The 20,700-nt window shown below is 38.2% G+C and overlaps 1 protein-coding gene, 1 non-coding gene and 1 pseudogene across 2 annotated transcripts in view; 1 reads left to right on the top strand and 2 right to left on the bottom strand.

Moving 5' to 3' along the window:
* LOC116663621 overlaps nucleotides 1-20,700 on the bottom strand; it is a 544,445-nt pseudogene that overhangs the window by 261,921 nt on the left and 261,824 nt on the right.
* NEB (nebulin) overlaps nucleotides 1-20,700 on the top strand; it is a 226,036-nt gene that overhangs the window by 35,048 nt on the left and 170,288 nt on the right. Inside the window, 16 exon segments of the mRNA XM_032479425.1 lie at nucleotides 73-177; nucleotides 770-877; nucleotides 963-1,076; nucleotides 2,722-2,919; nucleotides 5,029-5,136; nucleotides 6,764-6,862; nucleotides 7,654-7,758; nucleotides 7,847-7,954; nucleotides 9,592-9,903; nucleotides 10,015-10,221; nucleotides 12,354-12,458; nucleotides 13,202-13,309; nucleotides 15,102-15,413; nucleotides 16,372-16,578; nucleotides 18,371-18,475; nucleotides 20,040-20,147. Coding sequence (XP_032335316.1) covers nucleotides 73-177; nucleotides 770-877; nucleotides 963-1,076; nucleotides 2,722-2,919; nucleotides 5,029-5,136; nucleotides 6,764-6,862; nucleotides 7,654-7,758; nucleotides 7,847-7,954; nucleotides 9,592-9,903; nucleotides 10,015-10,221; nucleotides 12,354-12,458; nucleotides 13,202-13,309; nucleotides 15,102-15,413; nucleotides 16,372-16,578; nucleotides 18,371-18,475; nucleotides 20,040-20,147 — 2,409 coding nt within the window.
* Nucleotides 2,992-3,063, bottom strand: TRNAS-AGA. The gene has a single exon. It is a non-coding gene; the product is annotated as a tRNA-Ser (tRNA).

The following is a 20,700-nucleotide window of genomic DNA, read 5'->3' as shown; positions in this document are numbered from 1 at the left end:
ATACACTCTCCTGTGTAAACGCTAGGAAATCCCTGTCCTTGAACTGTTTGGCTATCCTTTACTGTTTTTCAGGTGAATTACAAGGCAAAACATGAAGGTGAGAAGTTCAAGTGCAACATACCAGCAGATGCTCCACAGTTTATACAACACAGAGTCAATGCCTATAACCTGAGCGATGTGAGTACCAGAGCCACAGAAACCCATGTCGATATATGCATGCAGAGGAAATGTTGTGGGTGCTTTAAAAAGACCAAATTAGGAGTTATGCAAATAAACAACCTTTGAGATTGTTAGCAGAGCATTAAGTGGAGCGTCTAAGGCCTAAATTCTCTTAAGGCTCTTAGGTAGCCATCAGATATCATTCCCCACAGTCTCTGTTACAGTGAGAAACATTCTTTCAATCATCATGCTCCCTGCCCCTTCCCACATATGCTGATCCTTAAAGTTTTACAAGATCTCTCACATGTAAATGTTATACTTCACTTTCTGCACATGGTTGTCGTTTTATATTATCCTTTGTACATCAAGATAGCAGAGTCTTTAGAAAGTTCCCAGAACATTGGAAAGGAATATATTACACTTTTGTGGTGGATGGGGAGAAGCTGGATGATACATAAACCAATAGCTACACTACTATTTGGTAAATATATTATTTATAGGTAAAATAAGTCTCCGTATACAGGTTCTCAGTCTGTTTTTAAATTTTTACTGAGTTCATCTGTGTTAGATGTTGTTCTTACCATTTTCATGCTGAAATTTTCCTGTCCAGAATATTTATAAGCATGACTGGGAGAAGACCAAAGCTAAGAAGTTCAACATTAAAGTGGACGCCATTCCCCTGCTGGCAGCCAAAGCCAACACAAAGAACACTAGTGATGTGAGTGTGGCCTGGGCACCTGGGCAGGGGGACCCGAGCGATGCTTCCTGATGAGTGGGATCTGGCACGTGTGATGTCTTTGCAGGTGATGTACAAGAAAGGCTATGAGAAAAGCAAAGGGAAGATGATTGGAGCCCTCAGCATTAATGATGATCCCAAGATGCTGCACTCTTTGAAGACGGCCAAAAACCAGAGTGATGTGAGTGCTTTTGTGACTCTGTCTTGTTTTCAAGACTATGTTCTAGTTAACACACCCAAGGATAGTGATGGGAAAGGGTTCCGTATCCATGGGCTCTCTCAGGTTCACAACAACAAGCAGCTGAGAAGAACTTTAGACGTAGACTGATTCCCAGGCTCTTGCACCTCTCATGATTGAGGAGGGAAATTAATGATTTGTATTTGATCTCCATTTCACTTTGAAAAACCTGTATGTTCATATTTAATAGAACATTGATTGTAATTCTCAATACCTTTTGGAAAAGATCAAGGCATTTTGATATTTTCTAATTGAAAAATAACTTATAAAATTATGATACACTGGAATTTGACACAACATTGTAAAATGACTATAACTCAGTAAAAAAAAATTTTTTTAAAAATGTATTTTGGAAGAAAATCATGAGTCAGAGATAAAAATCTAAGTTTAGCTAACATTACTCTTTATTGACTTTAGTAATTAATATTGGCCTAGGTCCAAGAAAAATATTTCATTGATTTTAGGCCCCTTTGAGAATCTGATAGATTTGGACCATCCCTTTAGAAAAATGGACTTTTTAAAATGACTTTTGCCTGACTTTCAGAGAATTCATGGATTCCCTAAGGATTATCTTTGGTCCATCTCCTTCCAGTTAAATATATTAGAAGGAAGATTACATTCTCTAGGAAAGCTAAAAGATCAGACTATTTGCAAAAGGAATTTGTACAGGAGATTTATGATACACACTTATACTTGCTAGCTTGGGTCACTGTCTTTAGTTCTTACGTGATTACAGGGAGATCTAATGGGTTTAGAAGTTTCCTAAAGGCACTGGGTCTGAATTCTTCTCTCTGTTAGGGTAATTGGTGAGCAGACATGATGAAGCTGGGACTTTGACCTAATTAGCATCCTGTCTAACCATTCCAGAAAACCAGCCAATGAAAGTGCCTTCCGAGGCTCAGTCAGGACATTTGGTTTATAAGAACACTGTACACAGGGGCAGCTTTTCTCCTTTGAGGTCTTATAACTGCTCCAATCTGAAGCTTCTTTTAAACTGTTACTAAAAATAAACTTAGTATGAAAAAACCTTTGGGATTCTCAGTGGGGCTTATCTGTTGTCAAAAGTAGAATAGTCTGGTTGAAAAATCAGTAACTATTAATTTAAAGATGACTTTAGAAACCTCAAGAAGTCAAGTGTACAGCTCTACTTATGAAGTAGTCATTTTACAAAATCAGAAGTATGAAATGATTGTCATATGATATTTGACAATTTAAAAAGTACTTTAGTGGAAAAACTCTTCAAAAGTTAGATTGCCTTAGTAGGAATAATACTAGTCAGTGGTCTTTGAAAAACCTTGTTTTAAAACAAAATAATAACTGGCTGAAGCAGAAGCTGTGGCCCATTCCTGATATCTGACAGTTCCTCTTTGATCTAAGAAAAGATTTTAGAAGATCTGTCCATATATGACTAGGGGGCGGAGGAGCTTCAGTGATGTGGAATATATGATCAAATTTTAGGAAATAAATAACAAATCAGATGTTTGGGTTTGTTTCTCTAACTCATATTTATTGTCTATGAGAGATCTCTGTTCTTTTCTGGAAACCCATTGAAGATTCATGCTAATAAATGATAATGATCTATTCACAGCATGAATATCGTAAAGACTATGAAAAGTCAAAAACTATCTACACGGCACCTCTTGATATGCTCCAAGTCACTCAAGCTAAGAAATCTCAGGCAATTGCCAGTGACGTGGACTATAAACACCCCTTACACAGTTATAGCTACCCTCCTGACAGCGTCAACGTGGACCTTGCCAAGAAGGCTTATGCACTGCAGAGTGATGTGAGTAGTCAGACTTTCTCTATTTCCTCTTTTTAAGGTAGAAACTGAAAAGAATTTCTTCTTTTTTTTTAATGGACGTACTGGGGATTGAACCCAGGACCTTATGCATTCTAAGCATGTGCTCTACCACTGAGCTATACCCCCCACCCTCCAAAAAGGATTTCTAAGCTGAGTGATATTTTTGGCAATTCTCAGAAATGTCTGCATTGTCATCTGTATGTAGTAAGTATGTAATGGAATAATGATCCTTGGGGTCTATAAGTGCATTACTATTTAGAGTTAGAGAGACCTGGGTCTGGCAGGCACACCATCACTGTTTCCTTTTGGGAAAGTTATCAGTGTTGCTGAGTTTAGAGTCCTCATTGTAAAATTGGAATAAAACAAAAGAATTGTTTTGAGTATTTAAATGCATTCAAAATACTCTTAGCACGGTGCCAGGCCCCGGTGAATTCTCAAAACCATGGTGATGTTATCATTATCACCACTATCATAATCATCACTATCATAATCACCACATTCATCGTTATCAGTATTTTTTGTATAGATTGCTATCTTATCCAAAAATAAAATGTCCTATTATTTAAAGCTGGGGTTTACAATAGCTGGGTTTTTTCTGCAGATCAGAACATCCTTGGGCATGTCAATTTATCTGAGCTACACAATTGAACACTTTATCCTAATAATTCTGTTTTTTTCAAATGATAAAATACATATAACATAAAATTTGCCATCTTTACCATTTTTAAGTGGACAGTTCAGTAGTAGTTAATTCCATTCACAATGTTGTGCAACCAACCTCCAGAAATTTTTCATCTTGTAAAGCTGAAAACTCGGTACACATTAAGCAACTGCCCATTTCTTTTTCCTCTTTACTTTTTGTCTCTGAGTTGGACTACTCTAAAGACCTCATATAAATGGAATCATACAGTGTTTTTCTTTTTGTGACTGGCTTATTTCACTTAGCATAATGTCCTCAAGGTTCATCCATGTTGTAGTGTGTGTCAGAGTTTCCTTCCTTTTTGTGGCTGAGTAATATTCCATTGTATGTGTCTACCACTTTTGGTTTATCCATTTATCTGTCAGTGGACATTTGGGTTGCTTCCATCTTTTGGCTATTGTGAATAATGCTACAATGAACATGGGTGTATGAATATCTTTGGGACCCTGCTTTCAATTCTTTTGAGTATATACCCAGAAGTAGAATCGCTAGATGGTACGGTAGTTCTATTTTTAATTTGGGGGAGGGGGGACCACTATACTATTTTCCACAGCAGCTACACAATTTTACATTCCCATCACTAATAATTCTATTTTACGCATTCTTATCTGTTTCATTTTGCTGTTTCTTCCTCCAAAAAGATCATAAGTTTTTCAAAGACAAGGAACCAAATGGTTTCTTGATTTTTCGTTCTAGTGAAAAGGTCCATACTAAAGAACAATGACTTGAATTTTGTATCTAGAATGTACATGTCAGGTATCACATATAGCCAGACAACTAGAGTAGCTAATTATTTTAATAGCATCAAGTAACTCCCCTAAATAGGACTAATTCCAAATGATAACTGATCTCCATTAGCAAATTAATGAACATGACTATTTTAAAGGGCATTGTTAGCCAATGTAGAGACACTCCTAAACTGACCATTACACCTGAAGGGCAATGTGTGCAAACACTTAATACAAATAACAACTATCAAGTCTTATCTAATAGAAAGTGAGCAAAATTATCCACCTTCAGTATGACCTTCAGTCCTAATTTGACTATAGAAACAATATATTTAGTGTTCTAGTGAGCAAATATCTCACATTTGATAGTCTGAATATAACAATTTCACTTATTCTTTGAATTTAGCATTTCTTGATTGGAATTATAATTCCACATACTTTGGAAATAAGGATGAAGTGGAATACATGCCAACTAGAATGAACAGTGAAAACCTAAGGACTGTTAAAATCTCTCCCCAAGGAAATGTTTAAACTAACCTTAATGTCTGGAGTAAGGAAAGTGGTCAGAAATCTTAAAAGCATTCTTTTGGGTAAAATGTTAATAATTTTACAAATATGGATGATGTTGAGTAAAGAAATGTAACCTTTCTCTTGGTGTTTTAGGTGGAATACAAAGCTGACTACAACAGCTGGATGAAAGGGTGTGGCTGGGTACCTTTTGGGTCCTTAGAAATGGAAAAGGCAAAGCGAGCTTCAGACATTCTGAATGAGGTAAAGCCATCATGTCTCTGAGAGTCAGAGACAGATTTGTGAAGGTGTCGTGTTAAACCACCCCCCCAAACCGTGGGAAGTGCATCCTTCACTGGTTCATTCTCTAAAATTATTGCTGAAGTAAACAAACAAACAAAAAACCAACCAAATTTATCAAGTGCATGAATTATCTGTAGATAAGCATACCTCTTTACATCACCAAAGTCATTTATGTTAACCAGTCATGATAGAAATATTTTAACAACTTTATTGAGGTATAATTTGCATACCAGAAGATTCATGTATTTCACCTTGACAAGTTTTAATAAATTCATACACTTGTATAGCCATCCCCACAACTGAATTTTAAGATGCCACTAGTACCCCAAAAAGTTTCCTCAAAAAAATTCCCACTCCCATTTTCAACCCCAGGCAACCATTAGTCTGCTTTCTGTCTCTATAATTTTGCCTTTTCTAGAAATTTCTTTTGTATCAAGATTCTTTCACTTAGCATAATGTTTTTGAGATTCATCATATTTCTACATGTACCTGTAATACATTCCTTTTCATTAGTGAATAGTATTCTTTTGTATGGCAATATCACATTTTGGTTGTTCAGTTGGTGGGCATGTGGATTTTTCCAATATTTGGCAATTGTGAATAATGCATATAATGACTATTATAGAAATTTTCTTTGAAGTATTATGCCCTATGCTATATTCACAATGACTTTGAAGTAGTGGATAAGTTATTCAGTCTAAGGAAGAAAACAATGGTGATCTTGGGGCTCTTAAAACAGTCCCTCCTCTGACAACAACTGAACATCCCCACTACTATCAGGTGACTCCACCATCCAGGAAGTTAGACGACATAAAGGAGGGTCAGAGGTCACTTTCTCTACTCCAGAGATCTTTCAGAAAAAGTCTTCTGGGTTGGTAGTGTTGAGAAGTCTGATGTTGGAAGAGGAATGCTGCTCTCTACACAAAAGAGGGGTGTATAACATGCACAGAGGAAGAGAACAAGGAGAAGAATATAGGAGTACGAGTAGCTCATGTCACCAGCTCCCAGCTGAGACATCTACTGTCCCCTCTCCTGTATCTCCTCAGTACTTTAATGAGAACTTACATACTAACCACATTAAGGCTTGCAAAGCAGCAGTCCTCCCCTTCTTATTAATAATCCATAGCTGTTGCCCACCCTAGTTCTCCAGTTCTCCTCCCTCAACAGGACAACTTCAGTTGCTGATGGGGTGACAGGGAAAATGACATCCCTGGGAGCTTGTTAGTGTCATGCAAAGTCCTTGCGTGCTTTTCTGTTAATCCTTTAGAAAACTTGGTGATGTTTTAGGATTCTGCTGAGCTGACGGTACCCTCTTTCACATCGTAAGCAAGAAATTAGGAGAGTAACGTCTGGTTCCTGAAAGTTGTATTGGTCTGTACTACCCCAAACAATCCAAAATTAAAACAGTTTTTTAAAATGCTGGCTTTTGTATTGTATTCATCTTTTCCCCCCAAGCCAATAAAGAAGCTAGTAGTTTTATATTTTAAAATCAGGAAAAATTCTTGTCCCTCCAAAATAAATTTAAAAGATTTTGATATATTAGTCTTTGGTGAAAGTAATTTTTTTTTCTTTTTAATTCACCAAACAGAAGAAATACCGCCAACATCCAGACACTCTCAAGTTTACTTCGATTGAAGATGCTCCGATTATAGTACAGTCAAAAATTAACCAGGCCCAGAGGAGTGATGTAAGTGTTAATTCTCTCTGTATTTTGCTGAATGTTAACTAATACAAGTACGTTTGTATTCCAAATGTAATGATCACCTGGACTTACTATATGCTGTCTAAAGAGACTCAGTTATATGAACAACTGTGTAATTCCCCAGCTTTTCATTAATAAAGCACACCTAGGTCATTTCTTTAGAAGATTATGTTTATTGTGCTGACTGTCCTGTTAGTGATTGGGCACTGCTTTCCAAGGAAAAGGTAAGAGAGGCTTTTCTTGATGACCAGAAACACAAGCCTATTTCTAGGAAAGATCAGGAAAGTGAATATAGGCACTGCATCTCATGGAGGAGTTACGTTTTAAGTCAGAGCTGAGATAAAAATGTGTTTAGTAAAAACTACCCCTAAATCCCTTTAATCTCCCATAAAGTATAATGTAGGTAGTTGGTGAATCCCCCCCTGGTAACTTTTCCTATGCTCAGGAAAGCATCTGCAGGTTAACATTGTCATTGGGTCACCTCCCTGGGCTGTTAGGTAGGTCCCCCTACCTAAGCCTGGAGGTTCTTAGGGCATACCGAGGGATTTTTGCCAAGGCTGGACCCGCACTAAGATCAGACCCTATGCAATTGTGTAAGAGACCTTAAACGCCTACAGATATTTTCAGGTGAATATGGGGTTGGCATAGAGAATGTCTTCCATAAAAAACACCTCTGTGCCACGTGATCTGCTCTGAAATTATTTTCCTGTGCCATTAAACCCTTTGCCATACTTTATTTATCTGTTTGTTGGTTTATGCATTTTTTTCTCTTCCAGGTCGCCTACAAAGCCAAAGGAGAGAAAATTATTCACAAATACAGCCTGCCGGCAGACCTGCCCCAATTCATTCAGGCCAAAGTGAATGCCTACAATATCAGTGAGGTGTGCACGTGGGCTCAGCTGCTCATTGAGGGCTAAACCTTTTCTAAGTGTGGTCTGAGTTATATTCAAATGACATTTTTTCTTTCAGAATATGTACAAAGCAGACTTGAAAGATTTGAGCAAGAAGGGATATGACCTGAGAACTGATGCAATTCCCATTAAAGCCGCCAAAGCTGCCCGGCAGGCGGCCAGTGACGTAAGTCCAGCTAGTGGTCACTTGTTTGTAACCAGAAAATGTGGGCAAGTGGGCTTGCTATCAAGAAGTCACCATGTGTGCTGACCCTGACTGGAGGCAGGTCAGGCTGAAACTGTTTGGAAACAGACCTGAATTTTCATAGGGATAAGGATTTGCCTAACCTTTTCTAATATGTTCTGATAATCAAGCCCCCTAATTTAAAATTCTCATCTGTATTTCTGCAGGACATAATAATTCATATTATTCCTTTTGCAGAAAAAAAGAAGTTACTTGCTATCTAAGTCATAATAACCTCCTGATGGCAGACGTTTATCTCAAAGCTGGCTTAATTTATAGGAAACCCCTCATTCCTTAGCTCTGTTTTTACTTCATTGCTTCTGTAGACTGATGAGTGGGCTTCAAGTGTCAGAGCCCCTAAGAGTCAGTCATTAGGATCCATTAAAGTTGAGACTTTTGTTTCTTTTCCTATCTTGCTTCAACTCAGATGTGAATGGAAGTCACTTTGCTCTTTGAGATTTAAATAAAATTGACTCAAGACCCCTCCTGTTGTCCTGTAGGAAGTGGGATGCCTTCCCCTTCATTGCTGCTCAGTCTCTGAGGTTTTCATTTTTTTTGATCAACTCTGGCTCCAGAGTGGTTTTGCTCTGGCTCACCTGGGCTCTCTTCCCCTGGATTTACTCCTCTCTCTGCTCCATATGATCCAGAGATGGAACACAGTCCCTTCCTTTTGGCTTCCCTCACACATCCTAAGCACAACTTTATAGATTGTTTGAAATGACATTGACATTGCAACAATGTAAATACATTACAATTGAATAATAAGTGTCTGCCATCCTAAAAGCCCTGCTCCAGAATTTCTCACTGATACCCTTTCTCTGTGGGTCCCCGTCTAGCCACCCAACCCTGACATGCACACAGACCTTCCCTCACATTCCTGCTTCTCACTTTCCTGGACTTCTTCCCAGGTTTCCCCAAGAAAGTTCAGTTCTCCCCATTTTATTGTTCAGAGCCAATTGGTGTTACACACTACTGGTCTTGGCTCTCCCTCTGAATATCCAAAGATTCATTAAAATTGTACTATTGCTACTAAAATTCTTCTCCCTCCTCTCCCTCCTCTCCCTCCTCTCCCTCCTCTCCCTCCTCTCCCTCCTCCTCCCTCTCCTCTTCCCCCTCATCCTCCCCCTCCTCCTCTTCTCCTCCTTCTTCTCCTCCTCCTTCCTCCCTCCTTCCTTCTTCCTTCTTATCCTCCTCCCCTTCCCCCCTCTTCCCCCTCTTCCTCCTCCCACCACCACCACCAATAAAATAGCCAGCTATTTGGCTTTAGAAGCACAATGTAATTGGTCATTTGGCTTTATCATAGTCTAAAATGGAAAGGAACTTATTTTACTTTGTCACTGATATGAATTATAGTAACATCCCCACCCCAATCTCTATCATAGCAGAAGCAACTGCAGACAACCAAATGGGCTCTAAATAACATTTAATTTTACCAGGCTACATTTTAAACATATACAAGCAAATATCTAATTGATTATTAAAGTAATTTCTAGGAAGTTCAGTTGCCTCAAATACATCTCATTGTTTGGTAAAATCTTCATAACTACATTAAAAAGTATGCCCACTTTTGTTCCCAATAGGTTCATTACAAAAAAGATTATGAAAAAGCCAAAGGGAAAATGATTGGCTTCCAAAGCCTCCAGGATGATCCTAAACTGGTTCATTATATGAATGTGGCCAAGAGACAGTCGGACCGAGAGTATAAAAAAGACTATGAGAAGACAAAGACCAAACACAACACGCCCCATGATATGTTCAACGTTGTGGCAGCTAAGAAGGCTCAAGATGTCGCCAGCAATGTCAACTATAAGCATTTGCTCCATCATTACACCTACCTGCCTGACGCCATGGACCTGGAGTTGTGTAAAAACATGATGCACATACAGAGTGATGTAAGTGGCCATTACTCTACAGGATGGTCCCCCTGTAAGGCGTGTGAGAACCTGTGTGAGCGAGCACCCACCACCTGGGGCACTCACTCCTCTCTTCCCCTTTTGCTGTAGAATGCCTATAAGGAAGACTACAACACCTGGATGAAAGGCATCGGTTGGATACCTCTTGGCAGTCTGGAGGCAGAAAAAGTTAAAAAGGCGGGTGATGCCCTGAATGAAAAGAAGTACAGGCAACATCCAGATACCCTCAAATTTACCAGCATCGTGGACTCCCCAGTTATGGTCCAGGCAAAACAGAATACACAGCAAGTCAGTGATGTGAGTGCAAAAAGACAAAGGGTGCAAATGATGGAGGGAGGCTTAACAAATCATTTTTATTCTCTGAGCCAATATCTTTTCCTTTTAAAATTATTACTGTATTTTATTTAAAAATAATAACTACAATTATTTTTAATGTGGGTACAACATTTCCTTTGTCTTCTATCTTGCTTTTTACCTTCCTTTTTAAAATATCTTCCTTTTTAACTGCCTGGAAATACTGTGTTACTGGATAAATGTGGCACAGTGCAAAAAGTTCTACCCTAGTTCTACACACACACAAGCAAAACTTAAGCTTAAATCCTAGACACCTTATTGCAGCAAATTCACCATATTCAATTCTGCATTAAGTTGCTCATATTTACTTTTCATATATGAAATATTAATACAGGGAAATACACATGAAATACAATTTTGCTCCTCAGAATCATCATTCATGATTATTATAGAGACCTTTCTTATGTCTTGGTGGAGATTAGTATATTGTTTGCCTGCCTACTATATTGATTAGTATATTGTTAGTATATTGTTTCCCTGAGCAGTGTCTAAATGGCTAATGTCAGGTCTAAAGGAAAGTTTGGTGTATGGAAGAGTTAAAGGGACTTCAAAAGCATTCATTCATTAATTCATTGAATGAATGTTTTTAAATACCTTCCATGTGCCAGGCGCACTGTATTATGTGCTGATGGGATCAAGATGAAATAGATGAGGATGAGTGTGATATAGGGTAAAAGGAAGTTAGAGGAACGAGAATAAGACAAAGGCATGGGCAGAAACAGCATGGCCACTTGGAGAGCTGAATGCTACAGGAGAGGCTTGTGCTAAGTACAGGGGAGGGGCTTGCTGCCTGCCAGAGCTTCCCTGGCAAGTAAGGGAAGGCCACATCCCTGGCAAAAGGAAAAACATAATGATGACCAAGAAATAATGAATGGAAGGATAGTGAAGGATGAAGGATTACAACCCAACCGTTGAGGGGTTTGCATGCTCATTTATACTCTGGATATTACGGGGGAGGTAAGGGGAAGCACTGAAGATTTTTAATCCATGGAGTTGCATGATAAGGTCTGTTTTAAAAGATAACTAGCAAAAAGTCCGGAGACTATATTGGAGAGGGGAAGAGATTGAAGGCAAGGAAGTGAATTAGGAAGCTGTTACAGAAATTCAACAGAAGCCTTATTTGGACTTAACTCGGGCAGTAGCAGTGAGAAGGGAGATGTTTAGCAGGTAAAGTTACGAGATTCTATAAATGCTTAGAGATGGTTTCTAAAGGCAGTGAAGTGAAGATAGCTCTTGGACTCCTAGAAGAAATTATTCAGTGTTTGGTGGTTCATTTAGTTATCAGCCATTTCAGATTTTACTTGTGATACATACACACCAGTTTACATATGATGTTCCATCTAGGGAGATGGAGAGATATAAGGCAAATGACAATCAAGAGACTGAAAAATCTACTTGGGATTTCAATTCTATTTTAGTTTTAGAAATTAAGCAATTTCTTTCTTTTTCATTAACAAGAGGAGGATACAATATGATTTCTACTTCATGCACTCTGATATCTTTCAGACAACTTTAAAATAACAAAATAGAGTAAATATGAAATGATAAACCTTTTATGTATGCTGGATTTACATATGAGCACCTTCATATCATGAGGAAATTATTGTGTGCGTCTACTGATACAATTATAATTGGAAAGTTTTTAGCAGAATTGAAAGACTCATTCTAACTACCATTTTCCCTCTAAAACTAAGAAATTAAAACAAACAGACAAAATCTCCAAGATTTTATGAACTATTTACTCCACTAGCAAAAAATGAACTTTTTGGCTTTGGTGAATTCTGTTACTCATGCTAAGGTTTCATATTTGAACTCATTTTTTATTCATCTCTGGCAAGCAATGATTTCTATTTTCTTAAGGATTTTTTTTCTCTCTTTCAGTACTGAGCTGTTGGGTCTTCCTAAATATAATGAGATTCTTGAGTTTCTTAAAGTAGGAAAATGCCTTTGATAATTCTAAACAATAGAAATAGTGGGGGATTCTGCTAGGAATAGCTCCTTTAAGCGTGTAATTAGTGTATTTTCCTTTTTGTACCACCCATGGTGCATTTTATTTTTGTGACTGTGCGTTGCAGGTCTTATACAAAGCTAAAGGCGAAGATGTGAAACATAAATATACTATGAGTCCTGATCTTCCTCAGTTTCTCCAGGCCAAGTGCAATGCTTACAATATAAGTGATGTAAGTAGGGGATTTGATGGGGTGTGAAATCCAGACCTGATGATAGAATAATAGAATTTTGAAAGATAATGGGGTTTTGATAATTACTTAGGTCCGTTTTCCACAGAGCCCCAGTTACAGCACATCCCATGCGGGTGGTTCTGTGCCCTGTGGGCTGGCCTTTTCAAGTATAGGACAGCTCTAAAGGGTATAGCATTCTTCTTTGTGTAGAGCTCAACCCCTATTACCCTAGTTTTCCTAGTTTTACTCATGGAGGCAGTTTTTATCCCCCAGAAAAATAAGAATAAATAAAGCCCCCCCCCCTTTTAAAACAACAACCTTAAGATCTCTAAAGCTAACCACCAGGTCTTCCCTTGACCTTCCTTTTATAAGACAGAACAACTTCATTTTCTCCAGTTGGTCCTCACATACCATGGTTTCCAAAACCTTTATTTCTCTCCTCTGGATGCACTCCAGTTTCTCAATATCCCTCTTCAGTGTGTGCCCAGATTGGAGTTGGGTGAATGACTAGTGCCGATTTTAATGATTTCATGCTACACAAAGTGTGACATTTTGCTAACATGACTTTTTTTTTTAATTGAAGTACAGTTGATTTACAAGTAATGTGATTTCTTAAAACAGTGTGTGCTATAGGAGATTCTTTTAGCTTATATTTGGAAAAGAACAAAATCCCAGCAGCTGAGGAATCACCTCAGCTGATTACTCCACAGCATGCTGACATCCTTTCTCCTTTTCCATCCCAGGTCTGTTATAAACGAGACTGGCATGATTTAATAGCCAAGGGCAACAACGTGCTCGGTGATGCTATACCCATCACTGCAGCTAAAGCATCAAGAAACATTGCCAGTGATGTGAGTAAAAGCTTTAGGAGAAATCTGGGTGATTGCCTTTTTAAAAAGTAATCAAATGTGTGCTTGTTTAAGTGATACCACATTGAAAACAATACATTGAATTAATGACTTTCAAATTTTCCACAAAATTTTGTTTTGAAAATGTCACTATCTCAATGTTTTGTGATTCTTTTCAGTTGACCCCAGTTGGTAGAGCTGTCATAAATCAGACAGCGGTTTTTTCCCCTGATTCATAGCACAAATTACCTTCCCTGACACATTTCCATGACAGCCCACATTTATTTTCAGGGAGAACACCCTGACTGACACTAACACGTTAAATTCAGATAACTGGCTGCATTATAATTGCATTAAGAAGATTGAAAAGACATTATGTAAAATGTACAGATTTTATAAACCAAATGGGAAAAAGCCTACTTTTCTAGAATGTAATTTTGACTTATGTAAATTGATGCCCATTTCATCTGTTACAGAAAAAGTAGACACTTACACTTCACCCATCATTGAAAAACAAAATTTTCAAAAGTATGCATACCCTGTAAATTTCAACATCACACACTATTCCAGGGGCTACAACCTTGGTTTGAGAAAAGAGAAGGGAAAAACCACCTATGTGTACAGACCATGTGGAAGATATGAGTATAAGAATTCTACAGTCTTCCATGTAGGGATGGTGCTGAAAACGTGTTCCTCAAAGCTTTGCACGTCACTATGTAATACATTTCTGGTTTAAGGAGGAAGTGACAGCCTGAAATATGACATTTTCTTTTTGTTTGTTTTTTGCCCTTACATGGAACTTTTCCTAATATGCCTAGAAATACTTCGTAATTCTTCTGCCTGCTAAACTCTTGTTTATAAATTGGTGCTTGAATGGCAGGAGCAGAGAGTCTGCAGAATTTGTGTGGATTTGAATTCTCTTATATAAAAGTGGAGGTTTTGATCTGTTACCAACTGTATAGTTCAGTCCACACCCCATTGCTGACTTCAGCAGTGAGAGACCTTGGAGAGCAGAGCTTCTACAGTCAGGTTTTTACTGATGGGGAAAGCCCTCAGTGGTTCCTGCCCTTACTATGTAGTTCCCTTAGTTCTTCTGCAGGTGCTTCAGCAGTGAGCTTGGAGAGCAGCTGCTGAGAGCTGGGGTTCGATGCAAGCCCAGCTACCTGCCCATGCAGCATCCAAGTTGACGCCACTTGAAAAGAAGAGGGTTTTTGTCTTAGCCATATTAGGTCAAGCTGAGGCAACAAACATAGTAATATTTTCCATCCCCTACCCTAAGGAAACCCGAGTATAAATGTCTTGCATGTAGAGTTCTTTAGAGTTTATCCTGCATCTGCTGTGCACTTATCACTGGGCCAAGCAGAACAGAAAATGAACAGTTTTCTCAATAATTTCTAGTATTCTATGATGTGAAATAACATATTGGATTAGGAAAATTCACATCCCTGGAAAATCAAGAGATGTCGGTCTTTTTTTGAAATATGTCATGTTTATACTAAGTATGAAAATTCAGTTGGCTTTTAAAGTTCTAATTGCAAGTCATCTAGAGGATTCATAGCAAAGAAAAGAAACTGGTCCTGAATTTATCATGATGCCCATTTGTAACCTGGCAGTGCTGGAAATAAATGCTTCCACTCTAAACTTCCTGGGGTTGAGGGACAGGGGTGTGGTTTGCATTTCTTGTACAATCTTTCAGTAAGTCACAGTATTCTGAATGCTTTTGTGTATGAATAGAGTTGCTTCACCTAATGTTCCCAATGCCTAGGACTTTGCTAACTTAATTCTGCCTCTGCAGTATAAATACAAGGAAGCTTATGAGAAGGCAAAGGGAAAGCAAGTGGGTTTTAGAAGCCTCCAGGATGATCCCAAGCTGGTCCACTATATGAATGTGGCAAAGTTGCAGTCCGATCATGAATACAAGAAGAACTATGAAAACACCAAAACCAGCTACCATACCCCCAGGGACATGGTTAGCATTACAGCTGCGAAGATGGCCCAGGATGTTGCCACCAATGTCAACTACAAGCAGCCGATACATCATTACACATACCTACCTGATGCCCTGAGTCTTGAGCATGCCAGGAACATGAATCAAATTCAGAGTGAAGTGAGTATATATAACATAATGGAGCCAGAGATGTTGGCACCAAAGGGGTGATCATTTCTTCCTATTTTAGCAGACTTCACAATACAATAAGATTTTTTTTAAAAAATGTACTTTAAAATAAACAATCATCACTGAAAGTCTTGGTAGACAAGCTGTGTTTTACGGGCTTTCTGTGCTCCTGTTGTAGTCATTGATACGGTCTTTATTAACTTATGGATCAGAGATAAAGCCATATTCCACTAAGTGCATAAGCCACCTTGGTTCTCAACAAGAGGAAATGGTTGCTTCTGGTAGGTCTGCTTCAACTGTGATACGTATAATGTGAAATAGGAGCATTCTCTATTCTTTCTGAACTAAGTAAATTTCTTTTTTTTTAACTGAAGTTCACACTCTCATGCATGTAAATCTAAGTAATGAGTCATCTAAAATGAACCAGGAAGGCATTGTGATTGCAGCATGACTCATGGAGAGCTGCATGGGGAGGGTGTTCAATATTCAGGGCATTTCCTACTGCAGAAGCCAGATTTTTGTAAGAATCATCCTTGTTAAAGGGAAGAAATGGTGTTCATTTATTGTTGCTCAATGAAAATGTCTCTCTCCAACTGAGATGGAATAGCCTAGGTGGACAGCATAGGTGAAATTCAAAGGTTATAGAGTTTCTAGTGAAATCAAAAGGAAAGCCCAATTTATTGTCAAAAGAGATACATTTATTTTTCAGCAGTACCTATGGGAATATGTGGCCTAGATTCTGTCCTAGAATGTATAATGCACTCTAACAACAAAACAGCTTTCTCTTATGATCAAATTCTGGGTAAGAATCTTGGTGACAGATAAAGCCAAAAGCTCTGGTACAGACACAGGCATGCTCCGCATTCCCTCTCGATAGAATTGCAGACTTCAGACACATCCCTTGAGTATGCTCTTGGATATCTCCTCAAATGAGATTACTCTTTTACAGAATGTATATAAAGACGAGTACAACAACTTCTTCAAGGGCATTGGCTGGATCCCTCTCGGATCTCTGGAGGTTGAGAAGGCCAAGAAAGCAGGCAATGCACTAAATGAGAGAAAGTACCGACAGCACCCGGACACCATCAAGTTCACAAGTGTGCCCGATTCCATGGGCATGGTTTTGGCTCAGCACAACACAAAGCAGCTAAGTGATGTAAGTGGTTTCCCTTCAAAAGGTTTTGTCCATGAGTAGCTCCCATGACCCAGCCACTCCACCATCCTTCTTAATTTGGTTCATGAGAGTGCATCTATGTTAGCAAATCAACTGCTTTCAGAGGTATATTCAAAAGGTTTTACTTTTGAAGCAACTTGGAACTTAAGGAGAACAGGGAGGGGAGAAGGAAGATGTTCCAAGTTTGCTTTATTTTCCAGATGTGGAAAGTCTGTGTTATTCATAAGCAGATCCCTACATTATACACATGAAATAAAATTACTGTTGTCATCTGTGACTTTGAACTGTAGGCCAAGGTATTTATTGCTCTGAGTTGCAAGAGTTCTACTTAACTACATGAAGAGATGGCATAGTATCCTAATCCCCTTGCAAAATAAATAGCCCAATATTCTGAGAGAGACCTCTGAGGAGGAGTTAAGCAGTTTACTTTCAGAATCACCTTTCTGAGCCCAGCTCTGTCTGGACCGTTTTTCTTAGTCACAGGTATTACAATGCTCAGTTCTTCACCTCACTTCGTAATTTCAGAGTTCTGTTAAGATCCCTCCACCAGAAAGAGAGTGGTAAATAAAGAGCAAAGAAGAGAAGACTTTTCTGGGTTTCTAGCCCCACATATTCAAAAGTGGAGAATGCATTCTTTCGCTCAGATCTGGGGATTATCTGTGGATTTCATTTCTCAGACCAGTCTGACATTACCACAAATGTTTCAAGATTAATTCTATTCTAGTGGTACTAAATGGTGTAAAATCTAATTTCTTTTGCACTGACTGAGGTGTCACTTCTTGTATTTTTCCAGTTAGGAAAACCCTACCCTCACAATACTAAGTTTTCCTCTTCCCAGTAAATGCCATCAGTGTCTACCTGGTTATTACCTGGCTACTCAAGCCCGAAAGGGGGGAGTCACCACTAACACCTCCCTGTGTGAACCCTCACGTGCAATACATCCCCTGAGTTAGCTTCCCAATCTCACAGCCATCCTGTTGGAGCACTTCTCTGTCTTTCAGCTGCCACCAACCCCAACTCCAGCTTTTATATCTCTCACGTGGACAACTACAGTAATCTGTTATCTGGACTTCCTGCCTGGGGTCACACATGACAACCAAAAAGACTATCTTAAAACATAAATCATGTCTCTCTTATACTTAAAACCCCCTAGTAACTTCTCCTTGAACTTAAAATAAAATCTCAACTTGTTAACTTGGTTGACAGGGCCCTCAGCTCTGTGGCCTACTCTCCCTCCTGTCTAATCCCCCCAGGACCCCCTCAGCTCATTCCAGCCCTTGACTGGGCTGCCTTCAGTCCCTCAAGCTGGCCACGTGCTTCCCATGCCCAGGACCCTGAATGCTCTTCTTCTGCCATGACCTCTCTCCTTTCTTCAAGTTTGGGCATAAATGTACCCTTTTGGAAAGCCTTTGCTGACCCCCTTAAGTGATTTAATTTACAACACATCACCAATTCTAGTTCTGTCTTACAGTTTACAGGTTTATTCTGTCTCCTCTATTGGACTATAAGCTCCAAGAGGATGAGTCTGCCTTTTTATCACTTCAAAGACAAAACCTACCACCCTGCCTATTGGCCCCCAGTGCTGCCCAATAAATATGGGTGGAATGAGTGAATGGCTATGTCTACTAACACTCCCTCTGTGTGATCGTGTAGGTGTTTGCCTTGTAAGTGGAAAAGCACAAACAATAGCCATCCTTTTTAAAGAAATGTGTGCTTGATGAAGCTTTCATTATGTCAGCTCATGCGATTTGCACGCCGCCTCCTTTATTTTCAGTTGAACTACAAGGTGGAAGGAGAGAAAGTGAAGCACAAGTACACGATGGACCCCGATGTGCCTCAGTTTATTCAAGCCAGGGTCAATGCCTTCAACATAAGTGATGTGAGTATTTGGCCTAGTGGCAGTCTAGTATTGCTTACATGGGCTTCTCCTTTCCAGTTCTGGGTAACTCTAGCACTGGGGAATTTTAGGGGGAGCAAACAGTGTGGACCCTTTGAGTCTTGCTGGAAGGAGGTCATTGAGAGGATGTGGCTGCCAGGTGACTCTGGAGCTGGACCCGGGAAACTCAGGCTCCTCACCCACTCCTCTGTCCTTGGAATGTATGTTCTGCCCACTGTTCCCTCAGTGAGAGCTATTTTCAAGGACGCAGCCTTGAGAGAGCAATGTGTTGTTGAAACCATCTGGACGGTATATGTTATTGAACTCAGCTAAGGCCTAAATAAACTTGTAAGGTTCTGGTGGGCAGGTGTGGATATCTACTTGTCTTGTGACTGCCCAAGACAAGCCTCGTATGTAAGTTCCTTTGTTTATTAAACCTGCCACCTATCAGTTGGGAGTGCTCTGCCTCTTTCTTCATTCTCTCCTTGCCCTCCACATACAGGGAGCCAGTTTGCAAACCAACAGTCTCCAAATTGGATCCTTATCATAGAATATGAGACTGGAGGCTACCATACATTTTGCTTAATGCATACTTTTCTCAACTGTAGGCTATGACTTGTTAGTGGGTTATAAATCAATCTAGTAGGTTGTATTCCATTTTTTAAAAAGTGAAACAAAATGGAATAGACAAGACTGAAAAACACAGGAGGGCATAGTCTGTAGTAAGGGTAAGTATTGCTATTTCTATAACTTCTGTTTCAGTTACTTGTTAAAATTCTAAGCTTCTAAGAAAGTTTGCAGTAGTTTTCTTCAGAAACTTTTTTTGTATGCGACTAGCATCTCTCTCAGGTAGTCTAGATATGTAACTGGTGGCAATGTTTAAATTTACTCTTATGAATTATTTCCTTTTGCTTTTAAAGCAAATTTGGAAATTCTAATTTAAACATATAATCAAACCTGGATAAAATTGTTTATTTTCTAAAAGATTACTTAGTCATTTTTCCAAACATTTTAGGCTCTCTTTTATCTCTAGATAAACATTTTCTTTTAGTACTTACTTCTATTCTTTTGGTTTATTTAAAAGTTTTCCCTTCTTTTGTAAGTAATATTTAAACATTAAGATTAATTAAAGCTGGGTGGTACCATATCTGAATTTAAAATTTTAGTATCCACATCTTTCTGTAAGTTTAAAATGCTTCATTACAAAAAATGCAAGAACATAAAAGCATTACATGCTTATTATAGAAAAGTTGGAAAATACAGAAAATTATGAAAAAATTAAAATCTTATGTTATCCCACATTCAACGCATTACCTTTCCATTGCTTTTTTATGCAAACATATTCACTTTTAAAGCAGTTGAGATCAATACTGTATATATAGTTTACTGATTTTTTTAAAAAAAGAATCTAATAGATTCCAAAAAGATAAGCTAAGAATGCTAACTCTGAATTCTTTTAGTAGAAAGGGATATATTATGACATATTTTATAATAAAGATTTTTGCATCCTATTTTATTCCTCTTTTAATTATGTCTAATAATAAAATAATCTTTCCTTTTTTCCAAGGCTCATTATAAGGCAGACTGGAAGAAAACTCTCACTAAGGGCTATGATTTGAGACCAGATGCCATTCCAATTGTTGCTGCAAAAAGTTCAAGGAATATTGCTAGTGATGTAAGTCTAATTTGAAAATAGTAAACCCTCTTTATATTTTAAAAACCTTTACATGATGTATGAGGTTATATGAGCTATGTTAGGAAGGAAATAAGATTATAATATAAAAATATTTCCTAATATGTTATGTACCAATAATTTTTTTTACATGGCTTCACTTAAAAATATTTAAAAACTCAATACAGTTATCAGAAAGAATTCTTTTTTTTAAACTGTGAAATACTTGGAATTCTCATTAGTATTATTATGAAATTAAAAACTGCTTTTCATTTGGATTTCATCAAGAAAAAAAGCCTTAGTGCACTAAAATCAAAAAAGTCTCCCAGTATTTTATAAGAATATAATTTTTTAATAATATAATTTCCACAAAGAAAAAAAATCTGGTGAACTATGGAAAACCAGAAAGAATTATGAATTAACTGACAGTATTTTAGTTACTTACCTGCTTACTTACTTACTTAAATAATGAATTACTTTTACAAATTAAGTTATATTTTCTATATGAATTGATATAATACCTTGACAGAGTAGAAACTCATTCAGAGTTGAATAC

Source organism: Camelus ferus, chromosome 5 (assembly GCF_009834535.1).
Source record: "Camelus ferus isolate YT-003-E chromosome 5, BCGSAC_Cfer_1.0, whole genome shotgun sequence".
Lineage (NCBI taxonomy): Eukaryota > Metazoa > Chordata > Mammalia > Artiodactyla > Camelidae > Camelus > Camelus ferus.
Note: the sequence above shows the minus strand (reverse complement) of the source record. Positions and strands in the feature narration are given on the sequence as shown.